This window comes from Rhyacophila brunnea, unplaced genomic scaffold (assembly GCF_057557595.1).
Source record: "Rhyacophila brunnea isolate RB1 unplaced genomic scaffold, BYU_Rbru_1.0 scaffold_3, whole genome shotgun sequence".
Classification (NCBI taxonomy): domain Eukaryota; kingdom Metazoa; phylum Arthropoda; class Insecta; order Trichoptera; family Rhyacophilidae; genus Rhyacophila; species Rhyacophila brunnea.
In genome coordinates, this window is record NW_028232965.1 from 29,442,893 (window position 1) to 29,463,822 (window position 20,930).

Here is a 20,930-nt window from a genome sequence, read left to right on the forward strand (position 1 = left end):
TTTTTTTAATTATTTTTCCCAAAGATAATCAATTGCCAACATATGAATAAGCTATAAGGAATATTAATATAATTTCTTATCGCTTATTGTGATTCCGTTCAAGTGCAAGATCTTTTGAAGACGCCCTCAAAAAAAATTAATGATTTAGAATAGCGATTGAAACGAGAGTTACAAGTTTGAGAAAAAATTCTTGGAAAATCATTACAAATAAACTATCTAATATGTAACAATATTGCAGCAAAAAAATTTCATTTCATTCCTAAGTAAAGTATATCGGTCTTCACGCTTGAAGGTTATATTAACAGACATTTTAATGATAAATGGTCGCTAGCCATTCAGTAAACCTATAGCGTGCTGCATTGGATCAAAAACAACATCTAATATTAGTAGCCAATTGAATCCGTGATCGTTAGCTTCAGAGAAGGGCGACTCTTGTCAATAGAATGTGTAGTATTGCATTGACAAAATTACTTTTTATGATGTTATATTGTTTGAACAATTTACTTTATTATCCTTGCTTAGAGGAGTCATTTGATTGGTTAAATTTATCAATGTCAGAATATAATGTGAATTGGGTGAGTCAACAATATTCTAAAACATTGTGTTGTAAGTTTATTGTCACCACAAAATGCAGCTATCTTTTTATCAATCTCATGACGACGCAATGTTGAAATTATGTTTTCAGTCAATATTTCCGATGTCTCGCCGTGAACAGACTCAAAATCCAGCAGTTTTACATGCAGACCTTCCAATGATAAAATGTATCTAACAACAACAGACGCTAGTTTTACTTCTTTTCTATTTGAAGTGTCGTTAGTAACACTTACAAAATGCGTCTTCTGTCTACGGCCAATCATGAAAATGTATTGTTGCCAATCATTCATAATAGTAATGCGGAATAACAGCCGGGACAAAATACCAAGCCGGCCGGGACCAATGTGTGAATCCGGGACGTATTATAGGCCTAACTATTACTTTACGTGGGAAGTAAACAAATAAAAGTAAAATGCTTATCGTGATAGTATACCTATACCATGTATTATGCATAAATCGATTCCAGCACAATCATATGAATTGAGTTGTTAAAAATATAATTTATAGGTACCTATATTAAGTAATTAGATTTTCATTAATCTGCATCTGATGTGAACGAGACTGTTGAATTCGAAAGCGTCATTGCTTTTACGAAATTTTCGGTGTTGTAGATTAGTTTCATCTACGAAAGCAAAGTTTAGTTTAAATAAAACAGTCATGATTGAATAAAATGAGGCACCAATTATGGGATCAGTTTGTAAAATAGATAATACCATTCGACAATACCTAATCAAAATAATTCACTTAATTATAATGAAACACGGAAGAAAACAAGTATGACAATTAACAAACGCGGGCTGTCAGTTGCAACCTGCCAAATTTGGCAATCAGTTTGTTCAACTTAAGGTAGGGAGGCATTCGGTGTACAGCCACGGCGAGATGCTTATGTACAAAATCTCGATGAACCCAAATCATAGGTTCCGTATGCCGTTTTGTAAAAGATACATCAGTTCGGTGAATGAATTAACATTGTATTGAAACTGTTCGACAGTTAGACAAAAGTATTTCTGAACATTTATTATGTTCGTATACCATATACCAGTTGCGAGGGGCGGAGGTAGGCTGTTAAAATCTGACATAAATAGTGCACACTAACTTTCTCAGTCATTCTTGTTTGTTTTCATTGAATTAAGAATATAAATTGCAGATGGTGCTAGTAAGTTTTAAGATTTAATTAAATCCTGGCCAACTAAACCGCGATCTGATAAAAATAGAGCGCCCTTTCAGTCATACTTAGGACGTCGGTTAATTTTTTAAAAATCATTAAGCCCTGCCTACCCAAACCATACTAGATAAAAAATATTGTTCTATCTAAAATAATGTATGATTTAATGGCATCATTTTAGGTACCAATTTTATTGAGAGACTAATATTTTTGGACTATTATCTATTATGGCTTGATTACGCAGGGTTTAATTGAATTTTAAAAACTAACTGACAATATCTCCAATTTGTAGTCTTAGGTCAATGAAAACAAATGCGTATGACTGACATTAGTTAGACTGAAGTTTAGTGGGCTCTATTTATGTTGGATCTTAATAGCCTACCTGCGCCCCATCTTCACCCTTCCCCAACCACCATGTTCTTATATTTTCCGTGTTGCCATCTTTTCAAAGTGGAATTATAGTACAGAGCATCCTAAAAATTATAGTATTTGGGGAAAAATATAGTACGTGTTGTCATTTGTTGAAAATGTATAGGTTTTTTGTTTCTCAGAAAAAAATTAACGGAGAATTTGAGAAACTCCAAGATCCCCTTTTTATTTAGGTACCTACCTCTTCCGATCAAAAATGCTTACCGAAAAATTCAAGAAATATCATTTTAAACCAAAGTCAAGGGATTTTTTTACGTTTTTCGAGCAATTTTTTTTTCCAAGTTCTCCAAATCTTCTTATATTGCAAAATTATAGTACTTTGCACCAATTTATCAAACGGAAATATCGAAATGTTAGTACTTTTTACATATTTTTTCCGATATTCAAATTTATAGTATTTTGGGCGTACTATACCTGTTTTATATCGTACATAGTACGCGGACCAAAATTATAGTACAAATACTATAATTATAGTACGGTTGGCAACACTATTTCCGACATTGAAAATATTTTTCAAATTCAAATAATCGGTCTGCATTAGCCTGTCGATGAAACAATCTTGAACCACCAGATAGGTATGGCAACCACCCTTGGCGCGGCCATGGTTATGATAATTATTATTATTGGACCTCAAAATAAATTTAAATAAAAAAATGCTATATCTAACTTTCAGTAAAATTATTAAAATAATAAAAATTTTACTTTTGTTAATCTTGACATGACTTTGTTTAGCGGATTGGCTATTGAATATCGTGAAATTGGCTGACTAAAAATTATTTTCTCGCTTGTAACCCTGATTAGTCTATGCCCTGACGTATAACAACTGTCATTGTGACGGATACAGTATTTTAGTCTGACCATGGTGTGAATGTGAATATCCTTATATAATGATTATTGTATTTATTATTAGGTGACCTTATATCCCAAAATTATGGCTCTTGTGTCGTTTTTATATTGTAAAACTTCAGCGAATTTTTTTATTCGACAAATTGTTAAAATACATACTACCCCAATATGTCAATTCGGAACAAACATATTACCCAAAGAAAGTATCAATGGTTTGGGTCCTGTAGAGATTTATAATAAAAGAATTCAAGATGGTATACTTGTCGCTGATCCTCATCAAACTGAAGTAATTAAAGGCTTACAACATGTTTATGACGATCTGCAAACATACACTATCCCTAAACAAAAGAAAAGTATCTTCAACTTTTTCTCTTCTGAAAGAAAGAAAGTCATCGCTCCAAAAGGCTTGTACATACATGGAAGTGTTGGTGGTGGAAAAACGATGCTGATGGATCTCTTCTTTGATTCCGTTCAGGTAAGATTTTGTACCGCCGCAGCCATAAATGCCCGGAAACTATTGAAGTGTAATGTGATTACTTATTTGGTTTGATGAGTTACTATAACCACGTTAATTTTTTTAAACAAAAGATCTCAATATTTCATTGTAATTAACAAACATTAATAATGCACTTGTAAAAATGAATTAATCATTTTGCTTTATTATGACCGTGAGTTTACATGTTTTACCTATATCTCTACTATACGTTACATTGTTAATACAATCACTGCTGACCTGTATAATATTTAATTACTTACCACATTTAAATATTGTGTTAAAAATGGTGCCAGTCAGCACTAAATGAGTTAAATTGCGTATTTTATTTTTAGAAAATATAATTTTGTATTTCATTTCTTCAATTTCAGATGAATGAGAAGAAACGTGTCCATTTTAATGCATTCATGTTGGATGTTCATACGCGTATTCATAACCTTAAAAAGAAAGTTGTCAATCATGAAAAACGAAAACCGTCGTCTTTTGATCCTATACCTCCCGTTGCTGAAAGTATCTTAGAAGAATGTTATCTTCTTTGCTTTGATGAGTTTCAGGTGAGTAGGTACTAATTGATAAGAAATAATAGTACAAGTCGATTATGGGAAAGCCAGCGGCAAACACATTTTGAAAATAGCCGATATACTAAATTATTTGTTAAGTTGGGTTAGTTTAGGTTAGGTTAGGTTTTCATTCTTGATTTCATGAATTTTGCCAAAATCGGCTATGACTACTAGCGTGGTTCCCGCCTGGCTTCCCCATAACTGACTTGTACCGAAATAATTTATTGAATAATGTTTTAGGACCACCATTAACCCATTGGTGATTGACTTTATTTTTGAATATTGAATACAAACTTGACTTATAACAATCAAATACAGTACACTTTCAGTAATCCGCCACCCCAAAAACCAGACAATTATTGTCCAATTAGTGAAAACAAAACAACAAATGGTAAAAATTAAAAATTAAAACAGGTAAGTACCGACATATTTCTTAAAAATAGTTTTTATTGAGATATTTGTACTAGCAACTATGTAATGGTTTTCTTTATAATCAAAATCAAGTAAGTATTTATTAAATTATACACATTAAATAAGCTAAGTTTATTCCTACATGTATTAAACCATGGGCGGCCAACCAATATTGTACATTTTAGCAATGTCAGTAAATGAAGCACCGCTATCTATCTTCCGTAAAATTTCCAAATATTGTTTTAATGTTAATGTGTCATGTTTACGCTTTCGAGAAGACTTTATTTTGTTAACTTATTCAAACAAAGACTGTGGCAGAAGAAACGAATAGAAACACATGCGTCAGTTGCTAGAATACACAGCGGACTAACCTATAGGACTAAATAAAAGAAAACAATAATATTATTGACTCCGGTTAAATTTAATGGTCAACGGAACTGGGCTAGACAGCGGACTACTGAATTTGACATACGCATACCGGGGGATCATAAAGCTTGATTTTGTGCTTTCAACCAGTAAAAATAACGGCGGATTATAGTAGTTGTCGGATAAGCGAGCGGCGGATTACTGAGAGTGTACTGTATTAATAACTCAAAAAGTTTTTGTTTAAATCATTTCATTTTTGAGCATAAATTAAAAAGTATGTTTTTATATGATTTAAAAGACGGAAAAGTAAAAAAAAATATATTCAATTTTAAAGCAAGATAGGGAGGTTCAAAGGTCAATAAACAAAAACTTTCGTTTATTTTTCTTCAGGATTTTGAGTTTAGTGCTAAATAAAAAACCAATTACACCATAAAGACTTAAAAAACCGATTGTATTATAAATAGCGTTACCTATTTTCATATGATAATCCATAAAATATCACCTGAAAATTATTGACAAATAAATGCCGTATTCTTCTGATTTCTAACAAGAAGTGTAATTTCTTGAACTTATTCCGAAATTCAGAAGTTACGATTTTTTGTTCCGAAACTTAAAAATACAAATGATAAGTTTTAATAAAACGGTTCCCCGTATGTAAAATCGCTTCATAAGTTTGTAAAAGTATCAACAATGTTTGTTCATAATGTCGATAATAAAAAGGTAAATAACCTTTGTGACACATATTTTTAAGTGTTTTCCATCACAGAAACATGATTAAGTACATCATTTTATTTTGTGCACTGAACTGTTTTACTAAAATAAATATTGGACAAAAGACTCAATCAACAGATGTCACAAACGAAAAATTAAACAAAATATTTTAAATGCTGTACTATTTTTTTGTATGATATTTTTAAAATCCAATATTTTCTGCTGGTTGGTAAGAATCCCTGTTATCTAATATATTCACCCTGTAGCGATCTTATTTGTAAACACATTTAAAACCTGAAGTTTTCAATAGATGCCCTAATATAGTGTAAAAAAACAATACCAAGTAGGTACCTGTTCTAACAATACAATTTCTCATGCAAGCAAGCACACGGTTGGGCGAATGACCAATGACCATTCTTTGTACAAAAATTTATGTTAAGAAAACTTTCAGTTTGTGGAAATCCATATGCTCCACTTATGAGCGATAATAGTAATTTAGTCTTTACGAAACATAGGTATGTATTACACTACTTTATGCATTTTTATACCGCTTAATACATATTATTATATCAAACTGACTGCTATTTTTTTTATAGGTTACTGACATAGGCGATGCTATGGTTCTCAAAAGACTTTTTACCGAGCTTTTTGATATTGGATGCATAGTGGTAGCCACAAGTAACCGGGCTCCTGACGATTTATATAAAAATGGCCTACAGCGCTCAAATTTTGTCCCATTCATACAAGTACTTAAAGATCACTGTGAAGTAATCTGTTTAAACTCAGGAATAGATTATAGAAGATTAACAGCCGGAAGTGAATCTGAAGGAACATATTTTGTGTATGTTTTTTTGATTATTTTTAAATATTGTGATTTATACAATTCCTCCATGTGCCAATAAAATGTCTTTGCATGTCAAACATGGCATACGATATATGCGAAATCTTTACGGTGACAGGCGGCTACTTGGAGAACTAGATCCCCTCCTCTCGCGTTTCAGTACTTACAATACTTCGAAATCGAAAACCATAGACAAGATACAACACGAGCGCCGCCGCCAGATCTCACGTTAAAGATTTCGCAGTCCAGCTCCACCACCACTGACATAGAAGACAGTGTGTGAAGTATCTTTTGTTTTATAGATTGATAAAATTTATAAATTATCTCTGTTATCCCCGTATGTTTAAAATTCTGATTCGATTTTGTCATTTTTTATTATTATTTGTATTTCAAGTGTGCTCAGCTTAATTTATTTATTTTTCAAAATTATGGTAATAAATAAACTTCAACTCGAATATAGTGCATTGTAAACAAAAAACTATTATTCTTATTATTCTCTCTTATAAAAAATATTATAATTTATATCATTTAACATTTTTTGTCTTATTTATTTTATATGTTAAAACTATGTTGCCAATACTAAAATTTTTATATAATTTCTTTTTATAAGTCCGTAAAGATACCTTGAAACTAGACATACATATACTGAGTGTTAAAACTAGAATTGTGATGTACCTTTACCTGTATGCATACTAGTATATATTTATTGACTTCATTTTACTACTTCTATTAATATAGGGTCTCCAGGGAAGAGACAGAAAATAATCCTGTCGATAAATTATTTAAATATCTAATATCAATGGAAAATGATGTAGTAAGACCGAAAACTATAAATATCATGGGTAGAAATGTAAAGTTCAATAAAACATGCGGACAAGTATTAGATACAACCTTTCCAGAGCTATGTGAAAGGGTAAGCTTTATATTCTATTAACGTTATCCAGCATGGCTTTTGTACAGCAAAATTTTATCTGCAATTATTTTTATCCATTGAAAACACCATTCATGTGTCTTTTTAAAACACTGGACAAATGGAATCGTCAAACAGATTACCTGACACTCTTTTTCTTATTATATACTTTTATTTTATGAATCTTTTTCAGTCTCTTACATATTACCTATATAGCCAATGAAACGGTTTCATTCAACCCATTCATATTTTGTTATTAATTTTACTTTCTTTTTCAGCCTTTGGGATCCAGTGATTACTTGATGTTAGCTCGATCATTTCATACAATCATCATTAGGGAAGTACCACAGATAACAGCAAAACTTCCATCAGGCAGACGCTTCATTACCTTGATTGACAATCTATATGACAGTAAAACAAGGGTATGTATATTTACGTTAGTAATCTTAGTTATATTATTACTTAACCCGGTATTTATTGAAGGAATAGTTATCTAGTGTGCAATGAGTATCATTAATATCCTTTGTTTTAGTTAGTAGTATCAGCCGATGTACCAGTTTCACAACTTTTTGCATCAAATAATGAAACTTTTGACGACCACAACAGCAGAGTTCTTATGGATGATTTAGGAATACACAAAAACTCAGTAAGTATTTTTATATGGTAAAATAATAGAAGACATTTTTTTTCATCAAAGCGCCCAGCAATACAAATTAATTGCCAACATTCAGAAACATTAAGTGAAGCGCCTAGTTTCAAAAGCCCCTAAAACGATTTTAGGTAGTTATGAGAAAAACGATTTTAGGTAATTTTGAGAAAAATGTGAAAAAATCATATCTATTAAGTCTGTGAGCTTTATGTATTTATTTTTTAATTCGTTACATTCTAAAGAGTATTTTGGCTTTCCATTTAACGGGTTTTGAAATTTACCCTAATTCTTGATCATACTTATTGACGGTTTTTGGCGTTTTTAACGTTCAATCTTTGGCCATGATATAGGTAACAAAAATATCCATCTAAATGCATATCTAACTCAAAAAAGTTCAAAAACTGTTTTAGGGGCTTTTGAAACTAGGCGCTTCAAGTAGAATACTGAAATCCCATGCTTTACGGCAGCATTATTTGCCGTTTGGTTGGTCCCAGAAATGATATTCCTGGTTACGGCATTTCATACTGAAAATATAAATTGCCTCCAAAAATTTAATACATTAATTATTTTTGGCTGCACGGACGTGTAATGATAAGCAATATTGCAATAATTGCTCGGTTGCTTTAGATATTTCTGAAAAGCTACTTAGCAACATCTTCACTCATGTGGTGAAATGAGACAAAAATCAGTTTGACAATCTTTATTGTGCCTCAGTATAATATATTAGTCTATAGTCGCAGTTACACAAATGCAGTACATGCGATGACAAATTATTGATAAATGTTGATTTATAAGCAATGTAATGGTTTATGAAAATTTTTGCTTATATCCGGGATCACGGCTATGTCAAGTTAAGAAAACCTTGCTTTACAGTATTTCCAAACATATTGTTACCTCATTGTCAATTTTTTTTTTTTTGACTCCCAGGAGAACGCTGGTGCGAGTATTTTCACTGGTGAAGAAGAAATATTTGCTTTTGACAGGTGCCTATCGAGAATAATTGAAATGCAAACTCAAGAATATTGGTCAAAATGGGGTCGAACATAAGCAGCAAGTTGGACAAAAAAACAATATTAAAAAGTATTTTTTTTTATTGCTTGTTAAAATGTTATGCTAGTAAACCTGTGATGCAACCAGCTTCCTAGTTTATAGTAATTATTAGTACATAGAGTCTGACAACAATAAATTGGTTATTCATTTGTCGAATAATATGCTACATCTAATATTATGATACATGCGAATATGATAAATAGTCTCATCAAAGTGATAGAATTATTAATACAAGAATTTGGAGCAAACCACTTTTTTAATTGCTCCATTCCAATATCAAAATACCAGCTACAGCGCCACTTCTAGTTTCAAGTAAAACTTTTAAATTAAATTACCAATGTTCAGAAATTTAAAAAAAACAAGGTTTTTTTTTAAAATTTGGGAGTTGAAAAAATCATTGTGATTCCCAACCGGATCCGCGAATCATATCAGGAGCTCTGCGAGAATTCGCAAAAGCTACAACAAATTTGGTAACAATGAAAAAAAAGTTTAACATGACCTATTTTTAAAAATGAAGGTTTTAAGTATTAATCAAGGAATTCAACTGTCAGTAATAATTAAAGTCATCGCCTGCTAAGTACGCACTGTCCATTTTGTTTCTGTCAAAGCGTTTAAATTTGCACGATATCATTATGTGATAGTACAGTAGTGATTTATTGGCCTCCAATAACTTAGGGCAAAAGGTATGTTAAAATAACCAGCCCATCAAAATGTTGCCTTCGGTGCAAATACATTATTTAATTTGAGACAAATCTAAAACTACTAAGTAAGTTTTTAATCTACTTAAAGGGCTGTTGAGCGGTATTTTTCCTTGGTTTGTCACCATTCTTCACGTCTATTTTGTAATTTTCCTATCCCAGATATAATATGTGTGAACCAGTTAGGCGTTTCTTGTGATTCTAGAAAATGTCCCAAGAGTTCCACCAAAGGAAAAGGGTTGGGAATCACTGTATCATATCACATAATATAATCAGAGCAATTGGAGTGGAGCACAGAGCAGTCGAGCAATGCGGTTTGAGCATAGAAGTTTTTTGCTGCTTTACTGCTCCAGATTTTTGACTATTTTCGGCTCTAAATTATAAAAGGCTAACGAAAAAAGATGATTTTATCCACAATTATATTCTAGTTTTACTAGGAGCAATGTAGCAGAGTTGGAGCAAGTATATTGATGTCAGAGCAGAGCAATTTGAAAATTGGTCTGCCCCAATCACCTGTTTATAGTGTATTCCGTAAAGCTTTAATTGTGGACAGACAGTCGTCTTTCATTGTTTGTCATTTATCATTTCACCAGCAGAAAATTGTCAAATTATATTATGTGATAGGAATTTAGTGTAATGGAGTAGTCAAAACATTCCATGCTCCAACTCCATAAAACTCTGCAAAAATATATCGCTCCCATGTCCTGAATTACTAAAAGCCTAGTATTTTTTTTGTAATACTGATAACGGAAATGACACTTGATTCATAAAAATGACTAGTTAGTTGTCCGACTCTAGCTGCTGAAGCTTTATTCATGAAATGAAATTGTTACAAATAAATCTTTTTGGCCTAGGATTTAATAAATATAATTCGCCTAGACATGTGTAAAAAATCAACAAAAAATAATAAGTCGCCATAAGTCGTATTTTAGAATTCCATGTATTTTCTGGATTGAATGTAGGTATATTATACATGTGGTTTTTTTTCTCACAATAAAAGAAATGCCTTAATGATTATATTTGGTGACACCACTATCAATATGTACATGTTACATAATATTTAATATAGTGTATGTGTCTCACTAAGGCGTGTGCCCTTTCTCACAAACCAGTTTCTCCTGGGAATTTTGCTCTGCGAATTATGACTAGCAGAATGAGGGTGATTTATAGTGAGATAAATATACTGTACCTATATGTACTATTTTTTGCCTTCAAAGAACATGGCGCAATAATAAAATTACTAAATTTAAATGTTCAGACTTACACTTTACATATTGTTCATATCCTTATAGACTTTATAAACTAGAATGTCCTTTAATTACATACGTAATATACTTAGCTATAAAAATTAACAGTTTTTGTGATAGAACATATTTTTTCATGTTCATTTAAAATCTAAGTTTATAAGCATTATATGAATGGTAATAGCAATTTTTGTATTCACAAAACATTCTTTATTTACATACATCACTTATTTATATCATCCATAAATTATATTTTGTCTTATACTTAATACACAATATATACCAGGTTCTCACGTGGTGATACTGAGAGTCACATTTCAACAAAGTTGATCAACAACATTCATTAACTTATGATGCATGCAAATGCATCTATTTTTTTCATTGAATTGATAGGATTAATAAACACCTAGTCAATCTTACGAGTCTTCAGCAGTATTTTTATTGTGTTTGTTATTGTAACAAAAAAAATAGACATAGTATTTGATTCTATATTGTGTACAAAGGTGAAAAAATTTCAATTAACATTTGTTCAGTAGGTATACTTTTCTATAAAATAGACAAAAACTTTTTTAACACATTGGCTTAATAATATTTTTTCTAGTGATAAATATAAACTGAATTGCTCAGAATAAGTTCCAGGTAGAAAATAAAATTGTCATCGAAACTATTCATCAGGTCAATAGGGTATTATTGTTTGCTTGCAAAAACTATTTACATTATACAATGCAGAAGAACAAATTGCAGTCTATAGTATTCGCATTGAAATCCAATTATGTATTTGAGGGTTAAAAGAAACTTGTGATTTTATTATATAGTTACTAGTACATTGTTTCTAGTATTTTGTTCAGTACAAAATCATCAAAATATAAGCCGTTTATTTTTTATACTTATGGTTGTGTACAGTACTTACAATTGAGTCATATTATACAATACTAATGTAATAATATGTTGTCTGTTCAATACATTATATTATGATAATAATTATTTGTTTTTCAAGTACATTATGTGTTTTATTTCTCAGCAGCTGTTTCTATGTGGGTTAAGTATTAATATGAATTTGCTTTGTGTTTTGGCAAGAATTGAAATCCATCAGGTACTGGCCCGACCAGCATCTCACTGAGCTTAACCCAATCCGCACAATTGGATGATGCCATCAATGTTTCTAAATCATCTCTACCAATATACAAGGGTGGACGTTCATTTATGCGTTGAGGTGGTTTTTCCAAAATGCCCACGGGAACATAGCGGTGTAAAAATGATAACCATTCCAATAAGAAACGTCTTGTGGTTTCCACGCCTTGCGTATCTGAACCCCAATGTTCCAACCCGTAGTTTGTATACTTTTTTAATATTTCAAATCGTTCAGAGCTACGAATATCCCATAGTTTTTGTTCTTTAATTTCTGTGAATACCCACGGCTTAATGAGGGCACCGCGACCTATCATCACTCCTGCAACATGCGGTGCGGCTTGACGAGACCGAATATAATCATCATAAGTCATGATATCGCCGTTACCGAAGACGGGAACATTATTTGCAGCTTTTGCACATTCTTCTATGTAATCCCAATCGGAAAATTTCGTATACCGCTGTTCGCGGGACCGTCCATGAATGGTCATCATTGATACCCCCCACTCTATGAATTTAGGCACAAGCGTGTGAGCCACTTTAGTGTCCTGATATACTCCAGTACGAGTTTTGATAGTAAATGGTATATTCAATACCTCTGAAGCGCATTTGATTGATGTTTCCAGAGTATTGAGTCTGAGTAGCATACCGGAACCTCCTCCTTTACGGTACACGAGATCAATAGGACATCCCAAGTTCAGATCAACAAAGTCCACAGTTATCTCCTTTTGTAAGATTTGTGATGTCTTAGTGATAGCATAAGGATTACTGCCGCATATTTGAACACCAAATAAATTTTCACTTGAGTGACGTTTCACCAGTGCCCACTCTTGCTTGGTTCCCTTTAGCAGAGAATCGCATAAAGCCATCTCGCCGCATGTTATATCGGCTCCAAACTCTTTACATATACGCCTGAAAGGTAGATTACCAAGTGTCGTTAGGGGTCCGAGGTATAGTTTGTCTTTCCAGTCAATAGACTTTTTCTCACCAGCACGCAGTTTTATGATATCTTCATCAGTGACGGTTCCCGCTGTTGGTTGAATGCTAAGAATGTTTTCACCATTACTTTCAGTAATTTTATCATTTAGAGTTATATTCTCAGCTGCGGCAGTCGCTATTGATTTATCATTATTCTCACTGGAAGACGGCTGTTGGTTTTTCTTGTCATTTGAATGTGTTCGTTCTTTTTTCTTAGAATTAACTAAGTTTTCTGAAAGTGACAAATCGTATTTTCTCTTTTGAAGACTCAGAAGAACATCAAATGGAGCAATATTTGATGTCTTACTCTTACAAAGAAGCTCTCGTTCCAAATTTACTACGTTACCACCCGTTGGTGTAATATGTTTTGACCCAAAACGACATGAAAGACCTCTCGGGCATACACCTTTGCTTTCAAATACATAGCATACTCCAGATCCTACTGAAATGTCTTGTGGCTTATTTTTTAAAAATTCTAAAGGATCGTGAATATATTTGCACCCAGGATGCAGACACGGCTTTTGCGTTTCTCCTTCGCGAACATTTACAATCGTCGGACAAGCGCGCAATTCTAATGCTTCCCTCATAGGTTTTGGTCGTCCTTTATTTTGACCCCTCGACTTCCGCTTTGGCTCACATTTTGAAGACTTCTCATCAACAGAGCTTTTACTTATTTCCACGTCAATCTTAATCTTTTTTTCTGGTGGTTCATCTAACTGAGCGGCAGTTGCAACTTGATTCTGTGATACATTTGTTTCGTTTTGGGTTTGTTTTAATTCTAATATACGATGTTTAGTAATAATATATTCCTCTTTAATAGCGCACACTCCATCTGATGCCATTTTCATCAAAATAATACCAAATCAATAAATATTTAACTCGTGCGGTAGGGGATGATCTGAGTTAACCTACAATTTGTATCCTTTGACAGTAAGTTATAGACAATATACGTGCAGCCATAGACTAATATACTTTTCGTGCAGCAAATCGGGAACCAGTGTTGCCATCATAGCTAATATACGTAAGCTGCAGTGCTGCCATCTTTTCAAAATGAAATTATAGTTCAGAGCCTCCAAAATTAAGTATTTGGGGAAAAAATATAGTACGCGTTGTCATCTGTTGAAAATGTACAGGTTTTTTGTTCCTCAGAAAAAAAAATAACGGAGAATTTGAGAAACTCCGAGACCCGTTTTTATTTAGGTACCTCTTCCGACCAAAAACGCTTACCGAAGAATTCAAGAAAATTCATTTTAAACCAAAGTCAAGTGATTTTTTTACGTTTTTCTACCATTTTTTTCTTAGTTCTCCAAATCTTCTTATATTGCGAATTTATAGTACTTTGCACCAATTTACCGAACGGAAATATCGAAATTTTAGGACTTTTTACATATTTTTTCAGATATTCAAAATTATATATTTTAGGCGTACTATACCTGTCTTATATCGTACATAGTACGCGGACCAAAATTATAGTATAAATACTATAATTATAGTACGGTTGGCAACACTGAAGCTGCCATCTTTACAAAATCTAAATTTCTGAATAAAGCTATACTATCATCGTTTTAATATGTTCATATATTTTATCTAGTGTTTTCCCACATCACGTCTTGCTTTTTTTGTAAAATGTTTTCTTGATAGAAAAATATACTATGACGTAATTTTAAAATTATAATGGTTATCAGCTATGCTACTTAAAAAAAGCTCACGGGCACCCGACATTGTTGCCAACCGTATTATAATTCTGTACATTAGAGGATAAACCACGGAAGTCCAGTTTTTACCGTTTCTGAGTTAAATATGCAGAAAGAAACACTGACCGATATAGCTAATTAAAAAATCACTGAAGTCCAATTCACTTTAGTGCATAAACAACGGGTGTCCTTTTTAAGATGTTTATGCTCTAAGAAAAATGTTAATAAACCATTATAATAATTCCATAAACACGGAAGTCCAACAAACGTTAGTTAGGTACATATTATTATCTACACTGTAATTTTCGTTTTGCTTTGTACAAATCCACACGCGGAGTCGGATTTCGATAAAATTTAGACAGTAGGCGGAGGCCGACGAGCCGGAGTGCTTAGTTGGGGTCTCGAATTTCAGATTTAACGAGTACGTGGTCGGGGTCCTAAATTTTAGTTTTAACCCGTGGCACCCCGGGGATAGTTTTACCATAATAAATTGAATTTTTACTACTTTTTTAGATATTTAAATGCAATAAATGTACAAAAAAATAAAAATCTAAAATATTATATTTTTTTACTTTTTTAAATTCAATCTTTTGCACTCTACGTAACTCCCGGGCAGCGCCGGGTGATACAGCTAGTTATACATAAATAAGTATTACAAAAATGTTTGATTTATTCTTCAAAGAATATAACCACATGAATGAACCCAAAATGGTGGCTCTATCGCCATATACCTATTCAAATGGTTTTTCAATTAAGTAAATAAAATAAAAATTTAATTCGGGTTTCATTTGCCAAGCAATGATACGCCTGCGATAACCCTAAGATGAGTCTTAAAGATGTTAATACTTCTTTTGAAGAAAAAGAAATTCAAAGACACCTTTTGGAAGATCACATACAGGAAGCAACTGCAATTAAATAAGATTGATAAAACTCTTGCAAAAGAAAAATTTACCAGTATGAAAGTAATAATGGTTGACTTGGAGAAGTGTTTACCTACTCCATATAGTTTCCATCTGAGAAAATTGTGGAATCTGAATTTTACAATTTACGATGATGCAATTGGTGAGACACAACACTGATGTGGATGAAATGAAAAGTGGAAGGGGTTGCAATAAGGTCAGCTGCTGCTTGATGAAATGGGAATCTAGCAATGTTTTAGCAAATATTGAAGAGCTGACGATTTGGTATGATAATTAATTGCCCTGGCCAAAATAAGAATATCATGATTGTTTTTCATATACCTAATTTCTGAAAACCATTCCTACGCTGTAAATCATGAATTCCTATTACGAGGCCATACACACATGGTGATCGACACTGACCACTTTATAACTGAACGTCAAAAAAGATGCTGAACGGTATGCAGATAATTGTTACTCCATGGGATTGGGCTCAGTTTGTAGGGACGTGTAAAAGAAACAAGCCTTTTAAAGTTATTAACATGGAGTTGAAATGATAAAAACAATTATTGGTCTTTGTATGCATCATCTTCAGCTCCTTTTGTGGCTCGAAAAAAGAATATTGATGGCACACCTTTTTTATTTATATCTTAAGATAGCGCTGATTATCTACGTTATAAGGCGAAGTTCTCCGATGAAGATTTCCAAACTGAGGACCTCCGTAGAAAAACAAGGTCGCAAAATGTTTTGTTTCACATTGGCATTCCACATGTTCAAAACGTTCAATTAGCACGGCCAAATTACAAAGATCTGCAAACTTTCTTTTCCATCCACGTTTCGATACCCGTTATGCAGGCGTATACCGTGGCGTAACGAACGTTAGGCGCTCATAAAAAATTGTGCCGAAAGTGTCCCAGGAACAACTTCCCAAGACCTTGGTTGGCGTGCACTAGAGTGTGCGTAATCCCTTATTTGATATAATATATTGCAGTCAATTCTCGATGAGAAAAGACCTTCTCGCTCGTCGTAAAATGCTGCAAACTCTTTAAAAGCTGAAAAATTTTCCCTCGTAGAAAACAAGACGCAATGGCCGACCGGTCCAACTGAGGGTTGAATCGACTTGAGAAGCTCTTCCGTTTCAACCGACATATGGGGACACTCCCAGAGGATGTGATCGGCATCCTGCAATTCGGCACATAAGCAAGTCGGAAATTCTATTATGCCAAGCTGACAGATCTTGGAGGCAAAACCACCGTGTCCGGTTAAGATCTGCAAACTATGAAACAATGGATATCTCGGGAATTTCAAGAATTTTATGGTAGAATTCCACATAATTCCTCATCAGCTGATGTCCCGGAGAATGACCAGGAATAATTATCATTGCGTTGATTTTTTTCTAGAGCAATAATAAATTTCAAATAATGTTGTACTTATGTAAATTAAAAAAAAAAATCCTTATTATATAATTTATACCTATATGGACTTCCGTGTAATATCTATAGGTGAGTATTGCTTAGTGGGACTTCTACATTATGTGTTAGAACATAAAACACGGAAGTCCATTAATTGATTAATTCTAAATGATTTGGTCTTTCTATCCATACTATGGTCAAAAATAAATTTAAATATGAATGATACCGTTTACAGACCCTAATTATTATAGTTATTAAAAAAGTTATAGATTTTCAAACATTTAATCTACACTAAAATCACTCTCCTGAACAAAAGTCTAAACGTGACTTGCGTGGTTAATGCTCTAACCGCTAACGTATTGAATTATTATTGCACTACATATTTATTTTATACTATAATTTTGATCCGCGTACTATGTATGATATTAAATAGTACGCCTGAAACATTTAGAATATCGGAAAAAAGTATTTATTATCCAAAAGACCAGTGACGTCCCGCGGGGGTAGGCAGATTGAGCTTCGCTTGGGGGCGGCAGTTATTCAAAGGGCGGCAAATCGAGGAGAATCTATAGAAATGTCTACCTAAACTTAGTAATAATAATAACGGAAATATCTTTCCATTAAAAAAACTAAGCTCTCTGATTGGACTTTATTTTTTGTCGGGTTCGCGATGTCTAGTTTAGTTCCGCTGTCATTGGACGTCACGTTCTTCGTGAACAGCAATGACACGTGCATACCTAATTTAAAATTTATCCAAATATGCCACTCGCGAGTTTAGGAAGTTGTCAGGTGTATGTTTAAATGACTCGCAATATTGTCTTTTGAAGCAGAGATGGCATTTAAATTAGATTTAGTGGTACCTATATATGTTGTTAATAATGTATCCATACAACACATTTCTTAGATATTGGAGTCATGAAAAGATGATAAAAATTCCTACTGTATAAAAAAATGTGGCGGCATTTTGGTACTGCCTGGGGGCGGCATTTTCTCTTGGGACGTCACTGCATAAGACTTCCAACAAAATGCTAAAATTTAGATATTTCCGTACTATAAATTGATGTAAAGTAATGATTTCGTAATAGAAAAAAAATTGATGTGCCGAGAAAAAAATGTTCGAAAAAAGTAAAGTAAAAAAACCCTCGACTTTGATTTAAAATGGAATTTTTTAAATTCGCCGGTAAACATTTTCAGTCAGAAGAGGTACCTTATTATAAAATGGCTTTGGGGTGCTTGTGACTGGTCGTCCGCCGTCTTTGGCTGTCAGTCGCCATTGTTGAATTCTGCTATCTTTTTGTCATCGAAATATAGTACGTGGTCCAAGAAATGATAGTATTTCGACAAAAATTATAGGACGTGTTAAAAACGTAAAAATATGCTGATGCTTCAAATACACTCTATGACGATCGTTCATATATATGTCGAAAAACCCATTTCTTATGTTGGCGTCCTGTGACACAGGGTGTCACAGAGTGTAAATACGATGTCATAGCTCTCATACAATATGTATGTATAATATGTCGGAATCAGTAGCGCACCCAGGGGGGGGCCAGGGGGCCTTGGCCCCCCCCAAAATATGAAAATCATCAGAATTATTTTACATATTGAAATCGAAAGCCAATAAACTATACCTTGGGCTTAGACAAACAACACGGCAAAAAATGATTTGTAATTCTCCGGCACCCTTTTTAGTAATATTTCTTAGATTTTAATTTCTAATACAAAAATTTCGAAACACTAATGTCAGGTTTTTTTAGAAACCCGTTCCCTAATGAAATTCTCGGTGTCCACCCGAATTCCGGAGTGGTATTCCGGTGGTGGTGGTGGTGGTGGTGGTGGTGGTGGTGGTGGTGGTGGTGGTCATGGCTGGGGAGGGTTGACAGGGGTCTAGCCTGGGGGCCCAGGCTATGGGGGGCCCGGCGTGTCGGGTTGACCAGATAAGTGAGATAAACACATTTCATAAATAAGCTTTAATAGTAATTAGTATTATACTTCATGACTATGAACATTTTAATTTATATAAATGTCCAATATATTTTCTGATTATTATGTGTCGACAGCTCCATTATTAAAGTAGATGACGCACTGAAAATCGCCAATAATTCACTGTATAAGTACCCTCAATTTGAACTAAAACACAATTTGAAAAACGTTAATGTAGTGTTTCACACTGCCTTTAATCTAAGCGGTGGATAGGGGGCCCGTCAAATAACCTAGCCCAGTGGTCGGCAAACTCATTAGTCAATAGAGCCAAATATCAAGAGTACAACGATTGAGATTTCTTTTGAGAGCCAAATTTCTTAAACTTAAATTATATACGTAGGTAATTTAGTTAAAGTCCTAATTAAATTATAGGTAGGTACACTGAATAAAACTGAATATCATACGTAATAATGATCTTATTTATTAATAAAAATTAAATTGTAAGGTATCCATAAAATTGAATCATGACAATGACTGACAAACTCAATGTGAATAATGGCCTTGCATCTCCTTGTAAAGTTTGGGTTCGTATGTTGTTGATTTAATTTTAAACACGATTCCAGGTTCTCATCAATAAATCGATTTCTCAATTTACTCTTGATTTCCTCTCTTGGAAATCTTTTTACTAACCACAAAACTTGCAATATTAACATTGTTGAAAGATTTTATTCAGTACCTAATTAAATACAGAACTTTATTTTTCTTGACTCTTCTCCTCAGCTGCTTTCTTCCTTGCATCATCGACAGAATATTTAGCGCAAAATTACGAGTTTTTAGTTGTAGTATCTCTCTAAATTTGAATGCGTCAATTTTTCCCGACACATAAATACAGGTCTGGAAGCCATTTAAGTTTTGAATAAACGCGAAGTCTCGGTCTATTCAACATTGTATTTACGGTTATCCTCTTCCATTTTCTTTGCTTCTTTTTTGTAGCCATGTCAAATATGACAGAGAGCATCTGTGGCAGAGCCGCACTCAAGGGGCCAAAGAGCCGCAGTTTGCCGACCACTGCCCTAGCCTGAGGGCCCGTTTCAGGATGTGGGAGCCATGGTGTAGGTACACCGAGTGCAATAGACAAAAGACCGATAAACGAGATATAAGGCTGTGTTGTATTGAGTAGGTTGTGTATAATTTAAAGGCAATAATACTTTTTGTGTCCATTTTCAATTAATATGTTGAAACCTCAATATTAAAAAACCAAAAATCTTCAACATTCTGCGAAAAGAACGACTACACCCACTACGGTGGTGGTGTAAATCAAAAGAACATTTTTTACGGTGGAATTCGGAATAAATATTGTATTGTTGTTTTAATTTAATAAAACATAATTTTTTTTTTAGTACTTATTCCACTTTTATTAAATAGATTAGGACCGGTTTCGTCCGCCTCAGAGGGACATTTTCGACTAGTTGAAAATGTCCCTATGTATATCGCCATGTATTGTGAAAATATGTAAAAATATTTATATGAAGAAGAAAAAGAGCCTATAGGACTAATTTACATTCTCCTCCTTGGGCCCCCCCCCCAATAATAATTCCTGGGTGCGCCACTGGTTGGAATGGCATAGATTTGATCATATACACTAAAACGCTCTTAACATATATGTGCCCGCTCATCATATAGTCTATTTGAACCTTAACCGGCGAATTCAATGAATTTCATTTTTCAAAATTGTGGTATTTTTGACGTACTTATTTTTAAAAGTATTTTTTAATAGTACGCGGACCAAAAATGTACTATTATTATAGTTCGGTTGGCAATACTGCGTTCACTGACAGATCGTCGCCATAGGATTGGTTTGTCGAACATCTGTGTCTGTCGCAATCGACCTTTTAATGCAGAATGATTTTTTGTATCTAAATGGACCAG

General features: G+C 33.4%; 2 protein-coding genes across 2 annotated transcripts; one reads left to right on the plus strand and one right to left on the minus strand.

Annotated features, from left to right (window-relative positions):
* The first annotated feature begins 2,999 nt into the window (after window positions 1–2,999).
* Window positions 3,000–11,966, plus strand: LOC147068203 (AFG1-like ATPase). The gene is made up of 7 exons (XM_085953325.1): window positions 3,000–3,509; window positions 3,899–4,081; window positions 6,172–6,416; window positions 7,155–7,329; window positions 7,605–7,748; window positions 7,859–7,972; window positions 8,903–11,966. Exons 1-7 carry the CDS (start codon window positions 3,120–3,122, stop codon window positions 9,020–9,022), a joined length of 1,371 nt encoding a protein of 456 aa, XP_085809451.1. The 5' UTR covers window positions 3,000–3,119; the 3' UTR covers window positions 9,023–11,966.
* Dus3 (Dihydrouridine synthase 3) lies at window positions 9,635–14,051 on the minus strand. Its single transcript, XM_085953324.1, has one exon. The coding sequence runs from the start codon at window positions 13,919–13,921 to the stop codon at window positions 12,014–12,016; it is 1,908 nt and encodes a 635-aa protein (XP_085809450.1). The 5' UTR covers window positions 13,922–14,051; the 3' UTR covers window positions 9,635–12,013.
* Window positions 14,052–20,930: the final 6,879 nt, after the last annotated feature.

Bases quoted from the DNA above. Each gene is read 5' to 3' on its own strand.
- LOC147068203 (XM_085953325.1), top strand. From the start codon at position 3,120: ATGGCTCTTGTGTCGTTTTTATATTGTAAAACTTCAGCGAATTTTTTT. The intron at 6,417-7,154 runs GTATGTTTTTTT...CTATTAATATAG, and splicing joins TCTGAAGGAACATATTTTGT to GGTCTCCAGGGAAGAGACAG. The intron at 7,973-8,902 runs GTAAGTATTTTT...TTTGACTCCCAG, and splicing joins TAGGAATACACAAAAACTCA to GAGAACGCTGGTGCGAGTAT.
- Dus3 (XM_085953324.1), bottom strand. From the start codon at position 13,921: ATGAAAATGGCATCAGATGGAGTGTGCGCTATTAAAGAGGAATATATT.